The following is a 27,059-nucleotide window of genomic DNA, read 5'->3' on the forward strand; positions in this document are numbered from 1 at the left end:
CCGAAGATAATAAATGCAGTGCATCTGTTTTAAATAATCATCCTCTATCAAGAAGCCACCAACATCAAGAAAGCAGCAGAAAGTCTTGGGAAAAGAAAGTAAACACAAAGTCTGTCATTCACTGTTTGCACCAAGTGGAGCTCCATGTGGCTCCAGACTGGCGTGTTCAGTGTTTTGACAAGCCCTCAGGGAACAGGAAGTCAGACCAGTCAGGGCTGACTTTTTAAGATTTGATTGACACACTGGCCTGTGCACATGCTAAATGATAACTGCTCATTTAGTGAACAAATTGATGAATGATAATGATGTTTTTAAAATGAAACTCGGTTCTGCTTCCATCAAATCAATGATATTTTAATTTACCAACCAATCTTTCTACCAAAACCAGACAATATAAAGTACATCTGTCAAACTGGCTGGTATCAAAATAACCAGTTTGGTAGAGACTTGCACTATTTTATTTCAGTCTCCTGGGCTTTCATTCTTCATTCTTTCATTTCATTCTTACTGAGGACTAAGGATCATTTCAGCATTGTATCTGTGCCTGCAAATTTCTTTTCGCTCCCCATAATTGAATTTTAGATTAAGTACTAAATAAAGCAACACCAGTGCAGTGTAATGCAATCTGACACAACACCAAACTGTACAATTTGGTATTTACTGGGTCAGAGGTGCAGATTTATGCAGATCTATTGTTGTTCTTTGTGCTTAGGATGCTCCGACTGATGGGCTACTGATTGGCTGATATTCTTCTGTATTGTTTGATTGGTAGCCAATCAGATAAACATGTGAGACAGTTTCTCTGTGCTTTGCTAAAATGCAATGGTGTACTGCAGGGCTGAAACGGGTGTGCTGCTGATTCCCAGAAGACAGAATGTATTTCAGGGATGAACAAACATCAGTTAGGAGGCAGAAACTCAACTGAACTAATCATTGACTGTATATAAAGATTAATGAGAACTCCCCAAATGCAAAGCCAAAACTTCCGTCTTTATACTTTTGCTCTTGTGTTTTTGATTTTGGAAAAACGAAAAAGACACCATCTAAACTCTCTTGACTCACCAATGAAAATTTATATTATGAGGACATGTACATCTTTGTGATGCCATGCTTACAAGATGTCAAACTTGTGTGACTTACCAGAAATTTACTCAGAGAAAACTGAAGCAGAGGGCATCACTTGTCTCATCTCAGCTTCAGAGACTCGCAGTTCCTTTAAAGTTGTCGGTTAATGTAGCTGGCTGACTGACTCGGAGCTACACGGCAGCAGCTCCTCTGAGATGAAAAAAAGAAACGTGTTGCAGGTTTAAATAATGAGTGGGAGTGAAAGTTCGTTTATTGGTGAAACTGAAAATCTTTTATGCAAGTCCTCCTGATGCTGTATACACAGTGAGGGCTACTGAAGCAGATATGAATGTGTTTCTTTGCCTGTTTAGCTGTGTGTTTGTCTCTGTTACTTAACTAGGAGGTGAAGTGTTTTAGATGGCTTACAGTAATCAGCATACTCTGCCTCAGGACATCACGCACAATTAAAGCATTCTGCTCCCTTGCTAAATGCCAATTTGGGCTCCAAGCCTGAGCACTAACAAGAGGTCCCTCTCTAATAATGTGTATTCCTGCTTAGGTGTGGAAAACCCAGTTGTGCTGATTGTACAAGAATCCTTTCTGTCCAGTGAAACGGGGATTTATTAGGCAACTCTGAGGTTCCATGAGGGGCCAAAAGCATCCTTCTCAGCAGCATAGTTTTATTTTTTCACCTTGCCTTCCCTCATTCACTTGAATTGTTCTGGTAATGACTCTTCAAGGAGTCAACTCTCCTTTTGTCTGCCACAATAAGAAATAGTTCACTTACAGTATACTGTGTTTGTTAAAGTTCATGTTGTTGAAAGCGCTGTCGATAACAAGGCAATAGATTTCTGTGTTCACACTAATAATGGAGGCCTCTGGTGCAAGACCAAGTAAGGGCAACAGAGGTTTTTAATTTGAGGATAAACTTAAAGCTCTCAGAGCAGACAGTGTTCATTTCTGTGATGGCCACGTGCTGTCATCTGCTGCAAAGGTGAGAGAGCATCCCGAAAGCCTCTGAACGAGTGCTCTGCTGACCCAGTTTAACTCTCTCATGTTGTTAATCTATTCAGCGGATGACAACGATCTGTTTCCATGCAGATTGCATGGTCTATAGTCAGCAGTAACGACCACAGTGGAGGTCAGGGTGACCCGCTGTAACATGATATGAATTCTATTACTCACCGAGGGGCAGCAGGTGAGAGGGCTAACGGTGTGATGGCCTCGTGACACGGCAAGGATAAGGGATAAGGACAATCAGCTGTGATTTAATGCCAAGCACCCGTAGTGGAATAGTGGGATAAAAGGCGACTTACCATCATATGTGGAATAACAAAGGGAACTGGGCGTCTCTTTTGCACTCTGATAGAAAGGGATGTTCTGTTCTTGCAGGGGGAGAATTGAAATGGCTCGTTATGTCCTCTGGAGAAGGGTTTTCTTGTTGGCAGGAAGAAAGTGAACGCTGCCATGACTTTGAGTAGTTTTTATGCCTGTAGACTCAAGGAGAATGTTTCTTCCTGATTGACAGCTTCTCCTAATCCTCTCTTTCTCTGTCACAACAAGCAATTTTTAGCTTGCAGGTGGTTGATGAGTGTCTCATTTACTTAGAATCACAATAAATCAAACACTGTTATAGTGATTAAAGCCTGTGCTGTAATTTGTGTAATCAAAACGTCAACAGCGGTCTCGTTACATCACTGTACGCTCATTAAATGGAATATATTGAAAATTGAATGGCATTTCAGATATAGTGTTTATAATCATCAAGCAAAAGCGAGCTGAATTCCCATAAATGATTCATTCATTGAGATGCACCAGTGGTGCCATGAGGTATCCTGTGAGTAACACCCAGCAGCTTACAAAACATGTCTGCAACAAAAGACAAAAAAGGATGACATGTTGGTGACAATGTGGCTTCATTCCTTGCACCTTGTTTCCACTGGTAAAGAAAGTAAACGCATTCTTTACTCGTGGTTGTTTTGTATATCCATCTGACATTTTCTGAACCACATGTTTTTGCCCTATTTACTCGCATTGTGCTCATTCTAACAAAGCTTCAAAGAGCTCAGCACAGGCTGCCTGTAGCTGCCTGCTTTACACACAAACACCAGATCCCCTTGCAGCAGCAGCAGCAGCAGCAGCAGCAGCAGCAGTCGGAGGCAGCTCCCTTTTTCCCTCTCAGAGAGCTACATTTAGGTATTCTGATGTCCTTTTGAATTAGCCACTGCACTTTTCAGCCTCTTTTTTTAATCCTAGTGAGGTGAGGGATTATGGATGCTTATCAGTGTGTGAAGATCAAGGGGATTAGATGTATAATCCCATTTGAACCCACATAGAGTTTTGTCAACCTTGTCTAATTCTGTTCAACTATGATCTGCCCACTGCCCCAAACGTTTACAGTGGCACAAAGCCAGATTAACTCTCAATCCTCCATTTCTGTTGGTCTTCAAACCAGTTAGATTTGTTCATTTGCCCATATCATCTTGTCAAAACGAGAGATTCACTGGATTCACTAACATGGACAGGCTCACTGAAATTCATTTGTGCTATGAAAACTATCCAATTTCTTGTTTTACTGCACTCCACCTTCCCAGATAATTAAATATTTTTTTAATTTGTTTATCCCTGGATGTGAAATTTCAAAGTAACATTCTTCTTAGTATGCTAACACTGCAGTCAGATTTATCTCATAGGAATATATGTAGACCTGCCTTGCCACAGCTGCAGAGTGAAAAAAAATATTTTCCTCTTCTTGGGCTCTCATTCATATTGTTGAACAGATAACCCTCCCCCACTCCTGTATGCGTGACACGTTGCAGTGTTGTTAAATATCAAGACCATTCCTCATCCTAATGACCTAATGTGAACAGCATCAACAATTGCTTCCTTCTCCCTCTTTGGACTTTAATCTCACCAACCACCATACACCCCACCTCCACACTGATACGTAATGGAGAATACGGGCATTGTGAATCACCATTTCAGGACACCAACTGCCTCTAGATTGGAAATTATAGAGGCCATACATTGAGCCTGGATATCCATAATTTAATATGTCATGCATAGTGATCTTTGATGCTTGTTTTTTGGAGGCGTAAATGACTTGAATGTGTTCTGTGGAAAAGAGATAGACTGTTTATTCTCATCAGTATTCAGTGAAACTGCAGTATCAGAAACTTTGGTCAAGTAATTGTAGTGATGCTGAAATATGCTGCTTGATCTCTTTCCATTCAGTTGATCAAACAGGGGATCTGTCAAGACAGTTGTGGCTGACTCTCTGTTTCAGTGTGAGCTAAGAGCATGACTGACCTTCTTCCTTCTATTTTCTCTCTGGGTAAAGGAAGCCACATTGCTACAAGGCCCTGTTTCATTTCGGTCTCTGCTTGTTTGCTGTTGTTGTTTTTTTTATGATGTTTTGTTTGATCCTCTGGGTTTCCACTGAAGAGCAGGAACAGCAGAGGAGGTAGCCTTGCTGATGCTAATATGACTGTAAATATGAGGCCCGCAGAGGTTTTTAGACAACACATCATGGACTGGCGTTCAAGACCATATGGCACAGTGTCTGTTGAGTGCCAAGGGAAGCCTGTAAGTGACTGTATGAATTACGGAGAACTGCAAGTGGAGTGGTGTTAGGCATTTTAGCATGCGGTGAGTGCAGTACTCACCTGCATTGCCGAGATGCTGGGAGCCTCATTACTTTTATTAAATCATATTAATCATTCACTGTATGCACAGACGCTGCGGATGATAAGTGTCATCACTTTCTCTGAACAAGACCACCTCATCAAAACTATCCAGCTGTCTGCACTATAGATGTCATTATTTCTTCTGCAGAATGATCTGTTTTTTATGATTGTTCCCTTTAACTAAAGATTGCAGTAAATCTTAACCAAATTAAATAATAAAATTGCATTATGTTACATTTACATTCTACAAATAAGCTTAAGCTATTTCATTGGAAGCATACAAGTTAGCACTGTTGCCTCACAGAAAGAGGGTTCCAGGTTCAGATCCTGGTCTGGGCCCTTCTGTGTGGAGTTTGTATGTTCTCCCTGAGGGTTTTCTCCAGTTTCCTCCCACAATCCCCAAAACGAGTTTTCCCCACCTGGCATTTCCAAGTCGTGTTATTATTTACTGTAGCAGCTACCAGCAATGCAGGACAGAAGTGTAAGTTTATTCATTCATTTAGTGTGTAATGGACACATGAAAGCAGATGGTAAAATGGTGACATGGATGCCAGTTCATTTTCCCTGGAGATTTTGCCCCTGGTGGCACATAGTTGCATAGTGACAGGGAACCTGTGAGTATTCTATAGCATTTAGTTCATTATGATACGTCAACGGAAAAAAATATTGCCTGCTGTTTAATGTCATTCAGATATGTGTGTCGAAAGGGGGTCCTCTAGCCTTAAACTAATGTCTGATATTAAAATTTTCTTTTCTTTCATTTTACTTTGACACTGAAAGTTGTGGGGCAGGTATTTCACTCGTGAATGTTTGTGACATGTAGAGAAAGCTATTCTATGTTTAATTTAATTAAACATGTTTTGGTCCTTTGGTGTTTGATATCAAAGGAGGCCTTGTATCACTGGCACAGTATGAAATGTAATAATGCTGTAATAATGCTCATGTCGTTCTTACAGCCTTTTCATTTGTGTGGCTGATAACCCGGTGAGTGACAATCTGACAGGGTTAACATTATAGGCTAAAGATGATTTAGCCTATAAAGGTAATTGAAGAGTTCAACGTTATCCAGCATGGAAAGAGATCATCCTCTGGAGAGCAAAGTGGAACTTTTTGCCTCATTGTGGAGTAGTGGAAAGGTCAGGGAGTGACTGAAAACGTTAACAGTGCCTTTAAATACTGGTTTCACAAGACTGTGTTCACTTCCTCTTGGATGCTCCTATACTCAGGTACACTTATGCGACAGCGAATGTTGTAGTCTCAAGATGGCATCAATACCACTGCACTGTGTGGTGTGAAGTACATAATATGAGTTCAAATTAACAAACTTGCATTTCTTACAGAAGAAGATCGATATTCACTTTTATAATTACTGAATTGACCTGATCAAACTCATGTGATCGTCTCCTCAATGCATTACTTATTATGAGATGAAGTATCTACAGTGCACAGACAGTTAACTAAATGGCTATTTCATCACTGAATAATATTTGTGGAGGTTGTCTGCAGAAGAGCGCTCCGTTTTAAATCTTTCACTTCTCTCTGACCCTGCCCCATCGTTAAGTGGTAGTAATATCGAGTGCACAGAGGAAGTGAAGAAAACGATTACTGAAAAGCACCTTAGGATTTATTATACTGAAATATGAATATCCATAGAAAATATTATGAAAATCCTCTCAGGCATGTAGTATTTGTACTACTGTCAAACCAGTCAAATGATCTAAATCCTATTTTGAAAGAATACAATAGAATAAAGTAAAGACTATATTTGTGGAAGAGAAGTTAACGGTAGGAGATTCTTGCACTGCACGGTTGTGGTAGCTATTCAAATACCAACGTTTGTTGAAGTAATTAAACTTGACCATTAAATAATGCTCTTGATTATCAACTTGCTATGTTAAAAGATGACAGCTAATATCGATAGAATTTATGATAAAATTTGATTACTGTCTGCGTGTTTAAGAGTCCACTCAGACACATCCTCGATTACACTGCAACATCTTGGCAACAAATGATTTCATTTTTACTATTGCAATGACATGACTTGTCTGGCTCCACGTCCAGAAACAAAAGAGAAAGACATACTTTCCATTATTCTGTACGTGTATATGCTTGATCGTGTAACCTGAAACACTGATGCTGTAGTGTCGTTTTGTTGACATGAGATGGTTAGCTGGGGATTGCTTCACTGTTAAACATCACAAAACACCCTAATGATGTTTGACTGCAGTAATTTGAATATTCAAATGTTTGAGCAGCAGCAGAACCAGTGGAGACAAATATGACACACATTTACATGACCAACTGATTATATTATGACGGTTCCTCACAGCAGTCAGACTGCAGGTCTTGTTCATAGCAGATACAACAGCAAGGAGGACCACAGCAGCTCATTTCACATAATTTCATCATCATCGTCAAAGCAGTTTCCCACTGAGGAAGTCCAAGTGAACGAGTGCTGAGAGAATGAGGCCTCTTGATGCTGGACACCTCATATCAGCAGCAGTCACATTTAAGCACAGAAGCTGTGACAACTGGCAGAAAATCTGGGCGGTGAAAATGAACTCGTGCCACAAACTATTGACAGGAGCTGTATTTATCCGTTCAGTGCTCGCTTGCTCTTCAAGTTAACTAGTCATTGTCAGAGAAAATGCCACACTCAATAATGCATGACTAATTTAAAAGACCATTGCCCTTTTTGTACCTGCTCTCGTCTCAGCAGCAGAGATTAGAGCAGGGTGGTGCACTGTAACTTGCCCGGTTGCTGATACTTTACCAATCACTGTATCTCATTTCCCAGTTTGAAAGGAGTGTTGGCCATAATCGTGACCTGAGGGGATAACCTGACCTGTGGAGTGTGCAGGGTTTACTGCCCTCATTGGTGAGGGCTTTACTGTTACTATTAGCCATCATCAAACTGCATGCTGGCTTCTTGGAGTGAAACATAAATAATTCAAGGACAGTTAATTCACCTAGAGATTGGTCTCCATGGAGCTTGAAGACAGAGAATGAAGTGTGTTTGCCCTCTCGGAGTGTGATGGCTTGATTTTACATTCTGCTTTATTAAAGGCTGAAAGTTCTCTTGCACACTGAGGTGGATATGCAGAATTTTTAGTGGAATGCTTTTTGTGAGTGGGTTAATATTCGGGTATTGATCAATGCTGGCACATCAGGGGCTACAGTTGCTTTTATGGAGCTTCACACTGCATGTATTGTGCGTCTGGGAAACCTGAGAGAGGCCAGTAAAGGTTAATGGAAGCACCCTGCACCATATCTCTTAAAATCACTACAAACACTTCCTGCACAGACAGATAAGAAAGAGGAAACCACTCTCTATCTCTTTATAGGTCCTGTGGCATACCCAGTTCTGTATATCCAGCCAAGTTCATTGTTTGTGTTTATCAATAATGCAAGCTTCTCCTGCTGTAGTCAAAGAGAGCCTCATATTTAGCAGTATGGAGTCGAGTATTACTGTCAGTCAGATCAACTGTCACAGCTTGATGAGGATCTGCAGCAAGTCTGACCTTCTAATGATTGTCCTCCAGCTAAGGCCAAAGCGAGACTCTTGTGTAATTTCCTTCTTTATCTGTACAGATGACAGGAGTGTCCGCAGCTGGAGTGCTACTGTATGATTGGAAAGTAGATAAGCTGTCTTGCTCTGAGTTGGGTGGAGCGGGCCCTGACTTTTTCTCAAAGCTCCAGTGGATGCAGAGAGTTGGAGTGATTGGATATCCAGAAAAAGAAGAAGAAGCAGAAGAAGAAAAAAAATCTCATTTTGTGCCGCTTCAGATAACATTTAGGGCAAACTCTGCAATGTTGTCTACATTTTGTCTCTTTTTGTTAGTGCCACTGGAGTGGCAAGCTACTGAAGAGGTGTTGCACAGAAACGCAGACATGCAGGTGAACCTCTCGTTTGCTGTACAACATGTATTGATCATATGCTGGAGTGGGAATCTGTGGTAAACAACTGCAGTCCTGCAGAGCTTTAAAGTCTTAGTGTGGTGCTGACAAACAGGGATCAGAAAAGTTGTGTCTCAGCTGGTTTATTCCACATTGTGCTAAACACCTAAGAGTCAGTATTTATAACTTGTTTTTTGTTCAGCTACAGTGGTGAAACAAAATAATGTGCTCATTAGAGCTGTCAAACTGTCGCTCTGATGTCACATTGCCATTCTGTAATGCAGTTTTGGATTAAAGCCGTAATTTTATGTAAAACTATGCCTGTATTATCAGCATCGAATAAAATCTACATCTGTAGCCGTATGAATGTTAATATTTCTAGTGATTATCTTTGTTCTTTGGTGGACATGGCACACAGGAGGTGAGAAATGAAAACTGAGGAGTAAAATTGAAGGCCTGGTGGAATAACAGGGCTCACTGACATTGGTTAAAGCTATTGCTTAACTAACAGCCATTCAGAAATTTCGAACAGATGTAGTTTATTGACTCCAGTGTAGTCAGAGTGAATGATATCAATTTGTTTTCACAGTGGCATACCTGGGAAGAAATGTGGGACCATTGTCTTGTCGGCTGAGGAGCTGGGAAACTGCAGAGTAAGTCTGTTTTAGCTAGTGTATTATATTTTAATTTGCTAAATAGTGATTTATTATTGCTTCATAATAAATGTTTTGCAATGTTCACTGATGTATTTTCAAACAGGCCCTTTTACAACGGTACATTAGAGTTTAACTGAACATATTTACCATAGCTGATTATCATTATTATGGCATGTCACTATGAAATTGTATGTGACACACAGCTGGGAAATGGTGCATATTGTTTCAGTCACATAATGCACATTTGGCAATGTTCACAAGCCTGCTGAAGTGAAGTGAGATGTTTAATAGCCTTGACTTCTGTAAGATATATTATATCATAACTGTCCCCCATTAGGATATGCCATGTCACTGTGCAATTGTGTTTGTCATTTGGAAATTGTTTACATAGTGAATATGCTCTGAGTTTGAATAGCTATTTAATGAGCCCGCCTTCATTCCAATCGCTATAATGGGCATTCCTTTCTATGTGTGGTGTGTTAATCTATAAGTCAGCATTAATAACCTGTGTTCACCAATGCCCATTGGCTTTCTCTCCGCACTGCCAAATGAAGATAGTAAATAATGACATTATACTGCTACCAGTGGAGCAGGAGTGAGTGGAAAGACTTATTGGCCAGAACAACTGGCCTCTCTCAGGGGTTATATAGCAAGCCATTGAGCTGCAACTGTTGTATAAATGTTTTATGATAACCTAATGAATGTAAGCACCTAATGATTCAAAGCTTTGTATCTTGTAGTCAGCATGCTGAGCGAAAAGCACCCGGTTTAACAGCCTGACTAAGTTTTACTATTAGCATCATTCATTTCCTGACCAATAAACGGCCTCCAAAGAGAGTGAGACAGATAAGCCACACTGATAATAAAACTGCCATAATAACCATTCCTGATTTGGTCCTCCCTGGATTGAAGTGCCAGTGCTCACAGTCACTGAAACGTTGCTGTGAATCATCAGGTGCATTGGATCTGCAATGAAGATAGACTTAGCATAATCACTGCAAAGCACCACTTCAGGAAGCAATTTTGTAATATAAATGCAAATGATCATCACCAGTACAAATGACCGTTTCCTTTCTCCCAGACTCGATTAGAGAGACAAAGACTTGACATGTCACTTTGGACCTGCCCTGTTTACACAGAATGAGACCCTGAATGGAAATGCCTCAGGTTCAAGTAAAGAATAGGAAACAGAGAAAAGGCACGTTATAGGTGAACAGTCTGAAGACCCTTCTGTCAAGTCCCACACCTGTGAGTTATGTCAGTTTGGAATTGCTACTTCCATCTGGCTGGTGTTTATTCTGTAATCCGCCTGTGACCAATATATGGAGGCAGCCGAGTTGCTGCTTCGCCTGAGGTAAACAACGCAAGTCTTGTTTGGGAAAACTGAAACCAGCAGAGTGGGAATCGAGCGGCGAAGTTCTGCAGGGACTGTTAACCGAGAGGCGGGCTGGCGCTCACCTTCCTGGATTTGCCAGGTATCATTAAACAGAGCAACAGCCTCTGCATGGATCAAAGGCTTCCTCTTGGCTGTCGTTATCTCTGGCACATATGACATGCTGAGCAGCGGCTGGCTCTCCCTCAGATCCTCCTCACAGTGCAGCCACAGCTCAAGCTGATTTAAATCGAAGTAAACCACACAACACTTTAAAACGGGAGTAAACTTAAGAGGGTTTCTTTTTTTTTTTTCATTTGCTCAGATCACAGCCATCCAGTTCTAAACTCACCAGTGAGCCTAATTACAACCTACTTTTCGGATTGGATGATGAATTTCCCTCAATCAAGCATTCTTTTGTGGTCTTAAAATGGGATTGTTTCTATTGTTTTTTATTATTTTATTTTTTTGTGTGTATGTAAAACTGTTCCTCACACTGACAAAAATTCTTAGCCTGAGACCTCCAGTCATAGTGGACAAACACCTGAATGAATGGAGTGATGCCTGACGCATGCGGTGCAATTGTGTTAATTTCTGATTCATGACTGTCGTGATTCATTTGGTGAATCAGTACAGTGTGAGAGTGTGCGGACGTCATAAGCCGATGTAATGGAAATTCAAGGACTGCCTGCATTTCTTCATTTTCCTTTGCGAGACCAGTCCCACATTCTGGAAGCGACATTATGCGTTGCTCTGCACTTACCCCATGCAGTGATATCTTTGTAGAGCAGAGAAATGGAAAGAATGATGTAGACTGCAGACTCAGTATTCCCCTGTTGCACTTAAACCTCAGCAGCTGAAATGAATGTTCTGCCTTTTTTCCCCACTCAGTGAGAGAACACTGCTAGGGCACCAAAGTGGGTATGTGTTATCTGTGTCCTAATGAAGGCTTAAGTCTCCGTGATAGTATAACTGTAGAGGCCATATCAGGGCTCAGCCAGACAGTTATAGGGTGTTTCTATTTTTAAGGGCATGGACAACTGACCCAAGCAAACTCCTCTAACATAATGCGTTTTTTTTTCTCCTAAATCTACAAAATGAGCTGCAGTGTGAACTTGGAAAATTAGATGTTCTTGCGAAAAGCCATCAAGGGAGAGCTTCACACACTTCAGGTACAAATTGGACAGTGAATGACTCTATAACTTGATCGGTATGCAACTACACAAATTGGAAAAAAACAGTGCTCTTTACCTGTAATGTGGAAGAAACATAGATAATAACTGAAAATGACAGTAGGGAACAAAAACAGAGTAGATGTCCAACAGCCCTGCTTCATTTAGCCACCACTGACTGTTTAATAAGCTTCCATCTCAGTATTGCCACAATGTTGATTGCAAACATAAACTATGACTGGAAATAACAATAATCACATTAGCTCAATTCCAGAAGAAATCCAGAAGAATGTTCTGAGAGTTATTTTACTATGTAGTGGCATCCATCTTTCTCTCAGCAGTTGCCTCAGAGATGGAGGCTGCGCTGTGTCTTGTATGTGTCTAAGGGATAAAGCGATGCGATGGGGGTTAGTGAGAAGCCGGTCCGAGGCAGAGCGCACCACACTAATGTGGGTCAAAGCAATCGATAGAGGCCCTGCCCAGCACCATGCTGATTCAGATCTGACAGCTGCACTTCAGAACCTAAAAGACTGGGAGACCAGCAGGGTAAAAACAGCTCTTCTTTTTGCTAGCTGAAGACTCTGAATGTCTTCTGACACTCACAACTCACTCTTTAAGATATGATGATAATCCACTTCCTTATGCAGTATGTTGCCGGGCAAATGGGTTTAAAAAAAAAAAGACTCGTACAGCTTTGAGATAAGAGGTGTCAACTGTGGAGAACATTTTCTGGTATGGACATTTACCTCCCCAGTCTGAGCCCTCAATATAGTGTTGTTATTATACAATGCACACTAATACCTTGACCACAGAGAGAATATAAGGAACCAAGAGCATTACGGGGCATGTTCATTGTCCTTGTAATGGCAGCGCACATTGAAATGCTGCCTAAATGAGTATAATTATGGTAATACCAACCTTTCTAATGTATCATTAGCTGCACTCACACCCTCCACATCCTTTTTGTACACAGCCCTCCCTCCTCCATGTGCAGGGTTTTAAAATCCATTTCTGTGCCTCTGCATGGTCTCTAATACTGTTACTATGATTATGTTCAGCACAACAAGGCATTTTCAATTTGCTATCCCTTATCCCATCCACTGCTGTTATGCAGTAGTCTCATAATAAAGAAATAGTAATGAATGCATTTGCGGGTTTTGAAAACTGGAGCCCACTGGCTGCTTTTGCTGTGTTCATATTAGGATTCAGTCTGCACTTTGCTTTTATTTGGTGCTTCAGTGCTTTTATATCTTGGCACACAGCATGTATAAACAAACAACAGGAGGTAAACAGATGCAGGAGCATGGATTTACAATGTCCTTTATTTTTTTCTGTCTTTTTACTTCTCTGACTCTTTGTTTTTTCTTTTGTCTATAGGATTACGCCACCATGCAATTCTGTGCCAACAAACTGGATAAAAAGGACTTCTTTGGAAAGTCGGACCCCTTCATGGTCTTCTACAGAAGCAACGAGGATGGCACGTGAGTCTTGGAGCTTTTTATTTTGGTTTATAAAAGACAAGTAGGAGGGCAAAGACATCAAAGAGTAAGGGAACCAAGGTGAGAGAATTAGACTGAGATCCGTTGAACTCAGCGGTATCGAGATAAATTCATGCCTGCATGTTCTTGAAGCAAGGCATGGTGGAAAGACTTTGGCATAGTTTTTTATTCCAAGAGATATGCCTTTTAGGACTTTAAATCCCTGTTGACCTGCATCTCCAGGTTCACCATCTGCCACAAGACTGAAGTGGTGAAAAACACGCTGAACCCTGTGTGGCAGGCCTTCTCTATCCCTGTCAGAGCACTCTGCAATGGAGACTATGACAGGTAGGAGGAATGATGATGTACGACAAAGTATTCTGCACACTCATACATACTCATACTCTGAGAGTGACTTTCCATCGGAAATCAAAGCCCAGCAGAGTTTCACTATGCCATGTGCTTATTTCGAAATGGGCTGGGTCTGTCAAATTTAGACACCATTGATTTTCGAGCATTATTTTATCTACTGATGAAATAGGGAATTATTACAGGCCTATCTCTGACCACATGTTACTTTGCTGGCTGTTCATTGATTTGCCCACAAGCGGCGAGAGCATTTTCAGAGCATTTTAACTTTCTGATTGGCTGCTCCAGTGGCATCTCCTATCTTATCTGAATCTCCTGCGAGCAAAGGGCCTCGCGGGATGCCCAACGAGCAGGAAGAATTTTGGCAGGAGAATGAAAAAATAAGAGGAGAGAAAATGAAAGTGTGTGTGTGTGGGGGGGGGGGTTTGGCTGGACTTGTCATTCTATAGATGTTGACAGGTGGCTGGAACAGCAGAGGAGCCCCGCTCTGTGAGTGTGTGTGCGTGTGTGTATGTGCATGAGAGTGTGTATAAGTCGTCAAAGAACATGTCAAACCTTGGCCTCTCCACCACGCTGGGTGTCAACAGAGGTTCTTCACTTCGATCCTGGCTCTGCTCTCCTGCCTGGAGAAGCTAATTGGGTCAGACAGATGGAGTGGAAGCATGAAAGACGCCTGATTCCCTTTGAGGATTTTGATGGCAAGAGAAATCTACAGCAACTTAATGTCTCCCCAGTGTTTTGTGTGAAATATCTACAGTTTTCTGTACACTGTTTTTTTTAAGAGCTACAGCCAAGCCAGCGCAATTTTCATTTTTAAATTATGTTTAAAACATTGTGGCTTTGTAATAATTGCATTTGGCCTGGTTTTGACCCACAGTATTTGAGTTTCTTTGACTCATTTGTCTGTGAACGTCTCTTTGTGCTCCACGGATAATGCAGCTTTCACAGACTGAGTCACTGTGCTTTTCATTGTGTTCATTTAAATAGTTTCAAGTCAAGTCAGTTTAAATACGACTCAAAGGTCTTTCCAATCCATACAGCGCACTACACGTTCTTTCCTATAGACCCATGCACAATGCAGACAAGGGCAAAAAGAAGAAAGCTCGGGAAGAGCAACAGAGGTTCCAGGCCAGACAGCCTTGTAATAGACTTAGTGTGTACAGAGTAGGCATAAATAGCAATATTTGGTAGATAGACTGCAAATATATATACAGACCATGAAGGATGATGAAATCCACACAGAGGTCTGTGTCTTACACCGAAGCAAAGTGTCATAGCTAGTGTTCGACCAATGCAATTGTCATTTTCACGCCCAGCGTCCGTCCTAAGTAAGGGAATGTACTTCTTGAGACAAAAAAGAGACTGTGCCACTGACAGTAAGAATCACACACAGGGACACGTAGCAACCGTCCTCCTCCTCCTCAGTCAAATATCAGGGCATTCGCTCCTATTCAGTCAAATGGAGTTGTTGATGGGACTGAAGACTCAGAGAGGAAGGAGGCAGAGAATCCACTGGCCAAGGACCACATACTTATCCTTCAGAGAGACAAATAACACGGTTTAAATAGCAGTGGGCCAGAATAGGAAATAACACTCTGATTGTTTAAATTCATGTTATACCCAAAACACACCAATGATTAATTAAGAGTCTAAATACAACCAACATTTCTCCTTATTTTGCACCCATGTTATGCATCGTTCAACTTGCAAAAGGGAAATCTACATGCCCCAGATGCATTCGTGCCCAGGACTTGAGCTATGAGCCACAGATGGTTTAAATAGGGCCCAGAGTCTTGATTTGTGTTTACTTCCTCTTCTCAGCCATGTGTTTCAGTCTCATGTGAAATTGTCAAGTCTCTTGTAATCATCTGGCTTTAATAACAATCAGAAAGTGAAATCCCTCCTCTTTCCACTCAGACATGCAGTGCATGCAGGAGCCAAAGTAAAAGTGATCAAGTGAGTCACCCTTAGATATGATCGTGTTGTAGCGCTGCTCATGACCCTAATGATTAGAAAATGACATTAGAGAAAATTGATGGTGACTGACACATTGTTGGGGAGTCATCTGCCACGCTGGCAGCAAGTGTCAAAACACATTAGATTATTGTCTAGAGTATCAAGAATATTTGACTCTCCACTCAGTCAGGCTCTTAAATCTGAATATCTCCCTGTGTTAAATGTTGTACTTAGAGTGAGAAAACGACTGGTTTAAGCATTGATTCACAGTACGATTCTTGCATTATCTCTCCCAACATCGATCACACATGTTTGTTGGGAGGGGAAATATGTTAGATGCAGACAGAAGTAGTTCAGGTCAGGGTAACAGAGCAGCCCTCCATCACCTTCCCTCCTCCTCCTGGACCCACTGACTTATGATTGACAGCAGTTGATGGAGGGTACAAGCTACTGATCATTCAACCAGATCAAGAAGAAGAGAGGCAGCACTTTGCTCATTCTCAGTGAATTCTCTCAGGTTTATTTATATGGGTTCTTACCTTCCAACTTATTTCAGGAACTTGCAAAATATGCTCCCTCCCAAGAGGTTAGCTTTCTATCTTTGGTCTGTGCAGGGAAATGCTTTACCCAAACTTTTGGCACCTCTATCAACCTGCACTCTCTTCTGTGACAAACACAAACTCGCTTTTAAACAATTCATTAAAATCCTTGATGCCACCAACCAAAACAGTTTGTTTTGCTTCACTCCCCCCTCTCTTCCCCTTTATTTGGATTACTGATAGAAATAAAATAAGTTTTGTTGATTTGTATAGTTTTGTTACAAATGTTTGTCACTCTTATTCGATCCTTGAAAGGTTGTGTTTTTTGCATACAAAACACACAGAGGGCTCTGTGATTGATTTAATTCAGCCTTCATTAGCTTTTAATGAACTTTAACAGCTTGTTTTTGGCTGCATCAATCAGAAATGCTGTCTGTGAAGTATCCCTGAAGGACGTTCAGGTAGCGCTTGTCCTGTTACATAAAGGTGCTCACACCACCAAAATCTTTTTCCCCTCTCTTTTGATGTGTTTTATAGGACAATCAAAGTGGAGGTGTATGACTGGGACAGAGATGGGAGGTAACGGACAACCACAAACACAGAGAGACACACACACACACTGTGTAACATCTACCTCACATCTTGCTCACTGTCTTCCATAAATTACATTTTCATCACATTCACAATCTTTCCCCCTTAATTGCTTGTAATTTTTTCATTAACAATTCATTACTAGATTCCATCTGTGCATCAGTTCCTGTGGTGTAATTTGATCTCTTACCTCTCAGGGCTGTATCTGTGTGTATCTGGATGTATGTAATGCAGTTTTTGTCTCTCTGTCTCTTTTCTCCAGTCACGATTTCATCGGCGAATTCACCACGAGCTACAAAGAGCTCTGTCGAGGTCAGAACCAGTTAAATGTCTACGAGGTGAGTGGAGTTAAAATATGATACTGTTGTCCATACTGTTATCACCCTCTCTGTTTTCCCTCAGAGCACCTTTATTTAAAACAGACATTCTAGCTTCACAGTTCAGTTTGACTAATAAAGTTCAACTCTGTTGACAACCTTTTTTCACTTCATGGTGTCAAAAAAAATGGTTGTTCTCTATCTTGTTGCATGTTTTATTTACCTCCTATTGACCTCTACTTTGAAGTAGAATCATGGTCACAATTTAAACCAGGCCTCCCTTATAGCAAGGATAGGACTAATAGCAAAGATTTGATTTCTAAAATATTTTAAATCTAAAAGATTTTTGTGTGTCCCATTACCCATTACTTGTGTGGCTAAACAGAACCATTAATGACTGAAGCGTGGATGCACCTTTGGCTGTAAAGTTGTTGTGCTAGGGCAAAGCCTAAGCTCCATTTCTGGGTGCCAATGTGAGAAAACGTCTTTGATTCAAGACCTTGGCTCAGCAAGGTCTTGTTATCCAAAGTTCTGTGACTTTAGGAGGATGTATTTACTTGAACCAGACTTGAAGCTGTTTGAGATTAACAGCTAACCTCCTCTGTCTCTCCAGAGAGGTTAAGCATTGCGGCAGACCAGGTGAAGAAGGGTGTGTCTGTGGGGAGAATACAAATGGGAAGGCAACAGAGCTATGCTTTTTTGGATGGTCCTTGGAGGGTCAAAGTGGGTATTACTGTTCGGTGCTTGGAGATTCTTATTGGTCTCTGCTCATTTAAAGAGTTGCCATGTTACATTAGCCTTTAAATTAGTCATGGATGTGGCTTAAGGAAAGAACAGGGCTTGTGAAGAGAGTGAGAGGGAAGAGGTTGGAGGGGAGATGGGGATCGGTAAAGACAGAGATAGTGAGATAGAGAAACAGTGAGTGGCAGGCAGAGTTGCCTTTTCACACTGCTGACATGGCAGAGGAAGGTTCATCCATTACCCTTCACCAAACGTGTCTGTATTTTAATTAGAAACTGAAACACAGCGGCCTCTGTATGCACTCTTTGCCAGGTCAGTGCCCTTGAATCAGCTTCAAGATGTGTCCAAAAATTACACGAAGCCCCCTTTTCAGTGTTGACAAATAACAAACTTGAATAGGTCACTGGCCTGCAGTCTTGGACTCTTTGCAGATTCCTGTGTGCTCAGCGTGACGTGCATGCCGCCTGCAAATGTTTGCTTTGTGAGCTGAGATGACAGCAGCCAAATGCTAACATTGGTTGGTGTAATTGAGGGTGATGTCTGTGTGACTTAATGTGAACCTGGCAGCTGAATGAGTGATGGCCGCAGTGCTCTGAGGCATCATCTGTGTTGGAGGAGTTGGACGAGTAACACTAAACAGTACAGGGGCAAGATGGAGGAACGGTGCCTACAGAGAGGAGGAGAAAGGAAGTTAACGGGATATTTTTTATTTGATTATACAGCACAGTTTCCTCCAGGCTTGTGCTTTATGTTTGTCTGCAGACCCGTGGAATAAGCAGTAGATATATTTGACCTTGATGGCTTCTCTGTTGCAAACTGTTTTTGGCCTTACAAACAGTAACATGAATTTAGAGCAGGGAGCTCTGTAATCTCTCATCATCAGCCTGTATTTGTGTATTTGCCCACATTATGCATTATTCTTCACCGCTGAATTGCACGCTATGTCATAATATGTTATAGCAGATATGTTTTCCACAATCCTCACGTACCTTGTGCATGTAAAATGTACTGCACAGTCTAGGTTTTTTTTTTACAAAAATCCCTCTGAATAATCAGTATTTGGCTGTGAGGTATAATCAGTGCTATCTCATCCTCACCTACTGCAGTTATTGGAAACAGTCCCTATGCTCCATTACCTTACAGACATCGAGTGCAGGGACAAAGATGTATTTATTTCTTGCCTAGGGTTGGATAAAAATAATTATGCTGCAAGTTTACATTATTCTCATCCTTTCTTTTCTATTCATACCAGGTGGTGAATCCCAAGAAGAAATTAAAGAAAAAGAGATACATCAACTCCGGGACGGTGAGTGTGAGTCCTGAGATAAGAGCCGCCCTCCTGATGCATTCACACTGCTGACATCCTTCGCTTTTGCATTTATCAGGAGGTTTCCTCTTAGCAGCTTGCATGAGGCAGTTCAGCTCTGTTAAATATTTTTGTTATACTCCCAGACTCCGAGCTTATGCTTCAGAAAGTAAATTTAAGTAGATGGGAAAATATTAGTGTGACCTCAAACAGGGTGAATAACCAAGTCCACAGTATCAGGGGAGAGTGGTGATGAATGGTCATAGATGAAGCACAGCTTTGTTACTGCCTGAGTGCTTTGGCTGCTCTTACTTTAGCTTGACTCTGTAATTAAAATCTGTGGCTAGTCATTCATCACACTGATCATCCATCGGTACACTGTTCTCTCAATGACTGTAATACTAATATTCTGGTGTGCATAAGTGATTTTGTGGGTGGTTAGCTCAGAGGTCAGTGTTAATGTGCAGATTGGTAGATTTTGCTTTCCTCAATTACAGAGCATGAGATAATCTCTTTGGGACATTTTTTTTTTCCCAACAGGTGTCCTTGTTGTCATTCAATGTGGAGTCAGAGCACACGTTTCTGGATTACATCAAAGGAGGGTGAGTTCAGTGTGTGTCTGACACTTATGCTTTTTATCTGAATACACAGTATATTGACGTATTACGTTTGTACCAGGCTCCTTGGGGCAATCACACAGAAACTCTGACAATATATAATTAAGTCTTCCTCCAGTCAAAAGCGTGTTTGGTTACTTCACATGGATGCTTGAGCTTAACTGTGCAGAATGATGAATTTGAAGGTTGTTTCACATTCACCAGCTGTAGGAGGAAAGTTTCTCTATGCTCACTTTAGATCCCAGTTTAAGACCTGCATGTACTGGCAGGTTTTAGAACATCGCAACGGGTCTGGAAGTCCAGCGTAGTTCAGTCTGCAACTGACTCAGCCGTGATGTGGAAACCTCCAGAGCACAAACAGTGAAAACTGACTTTTCAGTTAGGCTGAAGACATCTTGGTGCAGTGGTTTAACTATTGAAATGAAAATAAATAAATAAATAACTGCAAGCAAAGATTGAAATGTGCTGTACTGAAATGGACATGGTGTTATATTGTCATACACACTATTTTAATTCTAAAACAACAAACTCTATAATATAGAGTTTACATACAGCCATCTTGACAATGCAGGTGTCCATGATGTTAATGTGGGAGTCTTTCCCATCTCTACCATCCGTCCCTCATGATGCGAAAGCAGCATTAGACCGTCCCCGTGTGGTGACGGCTGATTTCATCTTACTGCTTGCATAAACTTCATAGCATAACCATTTGCTAAAAGCTGAAGTAACTTTTGTGCATGCCTAACAAACACAGCAGGTATGGGCATATGCTGTTAAAACAAAGTAAATCACTTTTGTGATTAAAAAAAATAAAATCTGGTTGAACCCTGTTAGCAGCTACTGTGTGCGATAGCTTTATTCCCTGCAGTAACAGTAAAAATGACAATAAAAACAATAATTATAACCCCTGTTGTCACACACTAGAGCTTTGTTCGCATTGTCCTCTTGCCAGCTATTTTAGCTTCTAGCTGGTAGTGTTTATTGTTAAAGATTGTGGTGCTGCTGCAGCCAAAATGGCAGCATCCTGAGACGCTGTCTCAGTTTGCTGCACGTTATCAACAGTGGATTTTGATTCAGACTGGCATGTGTTGACTCCAGTGGGTTATAAAATGTGATTTCAGGGCACTGCATTGGTCAAGTGGTCTGGACCACCTAACTTAAATGTCCCCAGTTGGAATTCAGTCAGAGATCTTTGGTGTAAGTCAGGCTGGTTTCTTGTCTGCCTCTCAACTGTAGGCTATTGTAGGCTATCAGCAAAAAAACAAACAGCGGAAAAACAAATATGAAAAGGTTACATAATCTGTTATGTCTTTTGTTGGTATATTTTAGTAAGCCAGCATGGTTGATCAAAAACTCGAGCAGTTGCTCAAGTGAAATAGTACAGCATTTATGACTACTGCACCCCCAGAAGCTGTGAGGAGAGAAGAAAGCACATCTTACTGTAGTTTCACTTTACATAGATACAATATTAATTATCAGTGAAGGGTGGGCGTTAACTAAATATCCTTACAGCAATGCAGACATGAGTGAGTGTTGTGGGTATTGTAAAGCTGTCGTGGTGGTTACTAATACATGGGAATAAGGTAGAAAATCAGTGTTGTGACAGTTAATACATACAGAAGATTTAAATGCATTACTTTGGCTCCCCTGCTGCCCTGCGTAGCACCCGCCTGCATTTTCTTCTCCGTTACTGACTGCAGTTACTGACTGGCCTGGAATTTTCCACACGTGTGACAGTGTGGTCCTCGAAGCTGCCGATCTTGTCCACATCCACAACTAAAGCATGAATGAATATGAATGACTATGATAAAATATGGAGAAGATCTGAGAGCTTAATTAAGGGCAGGCAACCTGTCACAAATGGAAATGTTTCTCGGTGGATCAGTGGCTGCCCCGGTTTTAGTTTTCTGCTGCTCTGCCACTCATGGCTGAGTGTCCCAGATCTGTCCAGTTGGTCTCTCTCCAGCTCACACAAACGGACACACAATCTGTATCCACACATACACACTCTCAAAGTGTGAAACAGTGTTTTCTTCCTCACCTTTATTACCCGCTCGCCTCTGATTTAATTTGTCTCTGAGATACTGTAGGACAATAGAGGGACAAGACAATGGACAAACAGCAAGTGCTATGTCAGTTACTGGGGTTCTTTTTCTTGTGTTGGTGCATTTTAACGTCATTTTCTATTCACAAAGCCCAGATAAACACAAGTTCTGAGAAACCCTGATAGTGTCCTCGCTGTTGTCACTCCGTGTCTATTTAAGGCTTTTTGGTGGCAGAAAATCATTGGCATTGCGCTATGGAGTGATGGGGTGAAGTGCTTGTGTGGTGAGAGAAATGCAGTCTCAGGTTTTGCTGATATTATCTACATCGTGAACTTAACATTATGTTAACAGAGGGTGGACTGCACAGAACAACAAGTTCACAACTACTGGGGCGGTAAAAGAACAACACTCGCCAGCAAAGCTCTGCTTCCGGCCAACCTGCTACAACAAAAGGGCTTTTCTTTGTTATGATAAAAGTCAGCATAGACAGATACAGTGGGACCAGTGTGACAGGTGATGAGTCCTGTAAAAGAGTGACAGTGACGACTCCAGCATCTTTCTGAAAAGTTCAGATATGAAAATGTCTGGGAGCAGCACATTTTCCCAAGGCTCTGTAGACACGGGCCCTCAGTTGGATGCAGACGTATTCCTGACATTTGGGGGGATGGGAGCTCAAAGACAGAAGTGAGAGGTAACACTGTTCATGACTGTGTGGGACGTTAGAGTTTTAGTGAGATAATAAATGTCTGTAATCGGTTTGGCCCAAATAAAACCTTGAAATAAGATGAACAACAACTCCTATCCTACAAATGCTGTAAGACCTTGTGCCATTCCATCAGATTTTGCCTTCATATACCAAATGATTGTTCAGAACAGATAAATATCTACAGAAGCTCAGTTTATGAAGAGAAATTTCAAAAATAAAAAATCATAAAAAAAAAAATAGTGTGTGTTTTTTCCTCTGATGGCAAAGTCATGTTTCCTGAATGCAAAAGGAAAGACAGCCAACTAAGCTGTTGATCAAAGATGTCACCATCAAAAATCCTGGTCAAATATTTTGACAGATGGCTTGACACATTGCTGGCAGATTGCAGGGAAAATGTGCTTTATTCTAATATGTACGGTAAGACATCAAATCCAACACTCCACCAAAAGATAACATTTCGTAAAATGATGGACCTTTTTCAAGAGCTAGTTATTGAACAGAAGGTAAGCCTTCTGTTTAATGGTAAACTAGTAAACGTTACATTTTATAGATGTGTCCCTGGAGACTCTCTCAGGGGAAGAGTTGGATTTTATCCAACCTGAACATGTAGCTAAAAAATGGCAAATATTCGTCATTTTAATGGTTTTGGAATGTTTAAAACACAACACGTCGACTGAAATTCAGTTCTGAAAGAGTAATTTATTCTGATCTTAACAGAAATCTTTTTGAACTCTAATTCGTATTATGAGAATAAGTGCAGCCCGTGTCAAAGGCTGCACATGTTGCATTCATCTTAATCAGTTCATAAAGTTGTGGAAGTCATTTGTTATTTAAAATCAGGTTGGAAGTGAACTCTTTAAATGAAATAAATAAAATAATTATTTGAGGCTTGAAACGGCATTTTATCCATCATGTTAAACGAAAAGTTGTAATCTTCACACAAAACTGAGATGACAGATTACCCCATTAATTAATGTGACCCAGCAGGGAGTGAAGCATTATGTGGAGTGGTACTGTTAAAAGCTCATCAGCTCTTTTGTATGGTTTCAGTGTCATGCATTACTTTAAAAACACTCATCATTGTGGCAATTTGTTAAAAAACAGATAAATGAAAGCGCTGAAAGGAAATCGTTCCAGCGTTCGTGTTGTAATAGTGAGGTCTTTTAAATCACCATGACAGACTTGCTGCAGCCTCTGTGCCTTCTGTTGTCATCGTCCCACTGAATGTTTTTCTTTGAGAAGTGCTCTCAACAGCAGAAGTACTTGTGTCTTAAAATCCTCATAAGGAGATAACAATTATCTAGAAGACGTCATTAAAAACATGACAGTTATGGGGGATGCAGAATGGACCAATGATATCTTGTTTATATACGTCTATATGTCTTTTTTTTAAAATGATCCCTGGTATTGTAGCCTGCTTGTGAAAAACAATATGAACATATCCGGAAGAAATAGATGAACCAACATCACCGCAAATATTGTTTTCTTCTTCTGGATAAAAGCCAGGAATCATTTGATTAACGTATATACAGAACATGACAATTAATTCAGAGCAGTGAACATTAATACTTCATGTCCATATTCTAAGAAACAGCAAATACAAAATAGAAAAACAGCATCCGACAAACAGAAAACATGTGGATGGTTATTTTGTACATAATCACAGAATTTGATCTCGGGTCGTTTTTGTGCAGTTTTATTTCTTTGTGGTTTAAGACTCGACCCGGTTTCTTTTAGTCTCACTCAGAATTAGTTTTTTTAATTGGTTTGAATGTTTGCTCATCAGTAAGATTTACACATCAGTCAGTTTTTTCAGGTATGGCTATGTGAACCTACTGATGTCAAATGAAACAGCCACAAAACCCAATTTTATCTTCATTAAGGTTCTAATGTTTGAAAGAGAATCAACATCTCACCAAAATGGACCAAACAAAAAATGAACATAATAAACATAGATATAGCTACACATATATAGAGAGCAATATATCGATAGCTGTGATAAGAACTCTCATGCAGGACTGCATTACTGCATTACTTTAAGTTAACTGTATCGAATAAATCTGAGTGTAGGCTATTTTGATGTATGTGCACTCATGTATTATGTTGTATACTTCTTCAATGTAGAATATGCACCCAAATGTAAAGAACTCCACACTTACTTTTTCCACAGAGCAGAAATTACAAATAAGATTTTTTTTAAATACAGTACAAAATGTAATAAGATCTAATATGTTGTATTTGCTGTAGATGTATTGCTTGATTTGAATTTTAGCGTCCAGATTTTTTCTCATTGTCATATACCTGCTGGTTCCTACAATGCAGTTGTGCTGCGGCTTGAGACCTTTTTGCGCTTCTCCCTGTGGACTTTGTTTTTACATTGTTTTTATATTTATGCTCCACCTGTCCTAAAAACTGTACATATGTCAGCTTCAAAGCATATGGCTTTTTTATTGAACCAGACCCATATGAGCTGAAATATTCAGTCACATAACTGAAAATTCAAATATTGTATCTGATTTATGAGTGAGTGGCTTTCCATTCCTTTGATGTCTATTTATGGGCCAGCAGCTCAGAACAGTATCTCTGGGCCATTTTATGTTTATTTTAGATGCACAAGCTCATCACATTGCCGTTATCTAACAGATCTCCATGATCAGTTGAAGCTGTTTTAGCTAAGAGATTTGTGACTGCAAAGATGTAATTTCACAACATCAAATCTCCACATTCATAAATAACCCGATTTATCAGAAAAACAAAAACAAGCAAACAAAAGAAGATGTTGCATTTAACAGACTCTCTGCCTGGACCAAATTGCACGACAGACTGATGAAGAAAATAGACAAGATTACTAAAACTGGCAGGGGAGGGGTGAAATAATGAGGGTGCTGTTGATCCATGATGGGTAAGATTAACTGTATCCATGGAAGATGAAACACCAGACTTGCAGTGTTTAACTGAAGGGAATTCAGTAAGAGTAGCTGCTGTTTTGGTCAATTTAACTGGAAAACCTTTAGGCAACATGGAAATCTTAGTGTCTATAGTTAGAGCCTATTCTCCACTGAACATTTTTCAGGTTAGTTCCCTTGATAACTGTTACTGTCTCAAAGGGCTTCACAACATCCACATTATGAAAATAAACCACACCCACGTAACCTTAACCCTTCAAATGAAGATGAGAAAAACTCACAGAACCTCATTAGAAACGAAAACATTCGCCCCACAGGGACAATCAAACATGCAGCGTATGCTGAGCATGGGCCAATGAAAATTAAATGTGTTTGTCTCATTATAAGATGTTTTAATTTTCTATATAGCATTCGAGGAAAGAAGCAGCGCACAATGTCCTAATCTTACACTCACACATTTTCTAAAAGCGATCTTAAGTTCGAAATCAATGCACAGTGGCAAAGTTTCTGCCTATTCACAGATGCTTTTGACAAACACCAAGTTGCAAAATATTTTTGAATCAGATTCAGATTTAATTCACCTTGAGTGCAGATTGTACACATTCACATCAAGGAGAAAAATTGCAGTGTATGAATTCTGGCACAGAGCAGCGTCAGCGTTTATCCAACGAATCACTTAGTCTTGATTTGGCATCTGTACTGCTGTAGCTGGTTGATAGAGAAGACTTTTCTTCAACTCATACTGATGTATACAAAGCAACAGAAAGAGAAAAACTGAACCTGGCTGCCTGTGAACCCTGACAGTAAGAGAGCTGATGAGAAATATGAGCAGGATATTTTAGATTTATGACACTGATTCCCCTCATGTGTTTGCTTTGCTGCTCCCTTTCTAACAGGAGATAACTAACCTGATGCATTTTAGATGATTTTTGAAGTGGAGGGTGAAAAGGCAATTTCTTCACCAGACAGACCATCACATCCTGACTGGTTTCACAGTGAATCGGTTTTTCATAAATTTTCATTCACGCTCAATTGGAGCAGAGATATAGTCAAATAGAGGTAATTAAAGTCCAAAAGCCATATACTGCGCTGATTCTGAGAGGCTAATGAAAGATTTATATTCTTTTCATCACATGTTGAAATGTTTCTTTTTAAATTAAATCTGTGGTGAGATCGGCCGTGTAATGGCTTGTATGCAGCCTCTATTGTGTAAGGATCTTATTAAGGTTTAATAGTTTAATCCCAAAATATCCTGTTGTCCGGAAATTGGAAAAATTGATACTGCTATTTTTTCATTTCTTTTAGGTTTGCTTATTTGCCAGACTGCAGAATGACAATCTATTATTTGTTTTTTTTAACACTTGAACCATTTTCTTTTCTTTGTCTTCTGCTGCCATCTGACATAAACTGACTCTCGAAAATAGGGAGAGATTTTTCTCATACCTTAGTGCATACATAATGATTTGTTATCTGTTCAACTTGTAAAAGCACAATGATATAGCTTTTTAAAGATTTCAGTTCCTTTTTACTGGACTGCAAGGTTTTGTGCATCTTTGGTGTTTCATTCTGACACTGGGCCACTGCTGGTCCTGTCCATGTTTGCATTTATAGAAAAGGTGATAAACCTTTGAATTTATTAT

The 27,059-nt window shown here is 40.4% G+C and overlaps 1 protein-coding gene across 3 annotated transcripts in view; it reads left to right on the forward strand.

The window, feature by feature from the left end:
• The window catches only part of cpne5a (copine Va), a 67,135-nt gene that overhangs the window by 22,639 nt on the left and 17,437 nt on the right, over positions 1-27,059 (forward strand). For 2 of the 3 annotated variants that reach the window (XM_046397699.1, XM_046397701.1), the window contains 7 exons: positions 9,238-9,301; positions 13,226-13,329; positions 13,570-13,674; positions 16,728-16,769; positions 17,044-17,119; positions 19,092-19,145; positions 19,686-19,747. In XM_046397699.1, the coding sequence (XP_046253655.1) occupies positions 9,238-9,301; positions 13,226-13,329; positions 13,570-13,674; positions 16,728-16,769; positions 17,044-17,119; positions 19,092-19,145; positions 19,686-19,747 (507 nt within the window). Of the gene's footprint in view, positions 1-8,342; positions 9,004-9,237; positions 9,302-13,225; positions 13,330-13,569; positions 13,675-16,727; positions 16,770-17,043; positions 17,120-19,091; positions 19,146-19,685; positions 19,748-27,059 lie in introns of those variants that run through there. The other variant, XM_046397702.1, reaches the window with a different exon arrangement.

The sequence above is a fragment of the Scatophagus argus genome, chromosome 8 (genome assembly GCF_020382885.2).
Source record: "Scatophagus argus isolate fScaArg1 chromosome 8, fScaArg1.pri, whole genome shotgun sequence".
Taxonomy (NCBI): Eukaryota; Metazoa; Chordata; class Actinopteri; family Scatophagidae; genus Scatophagus; species Scatophagus argus.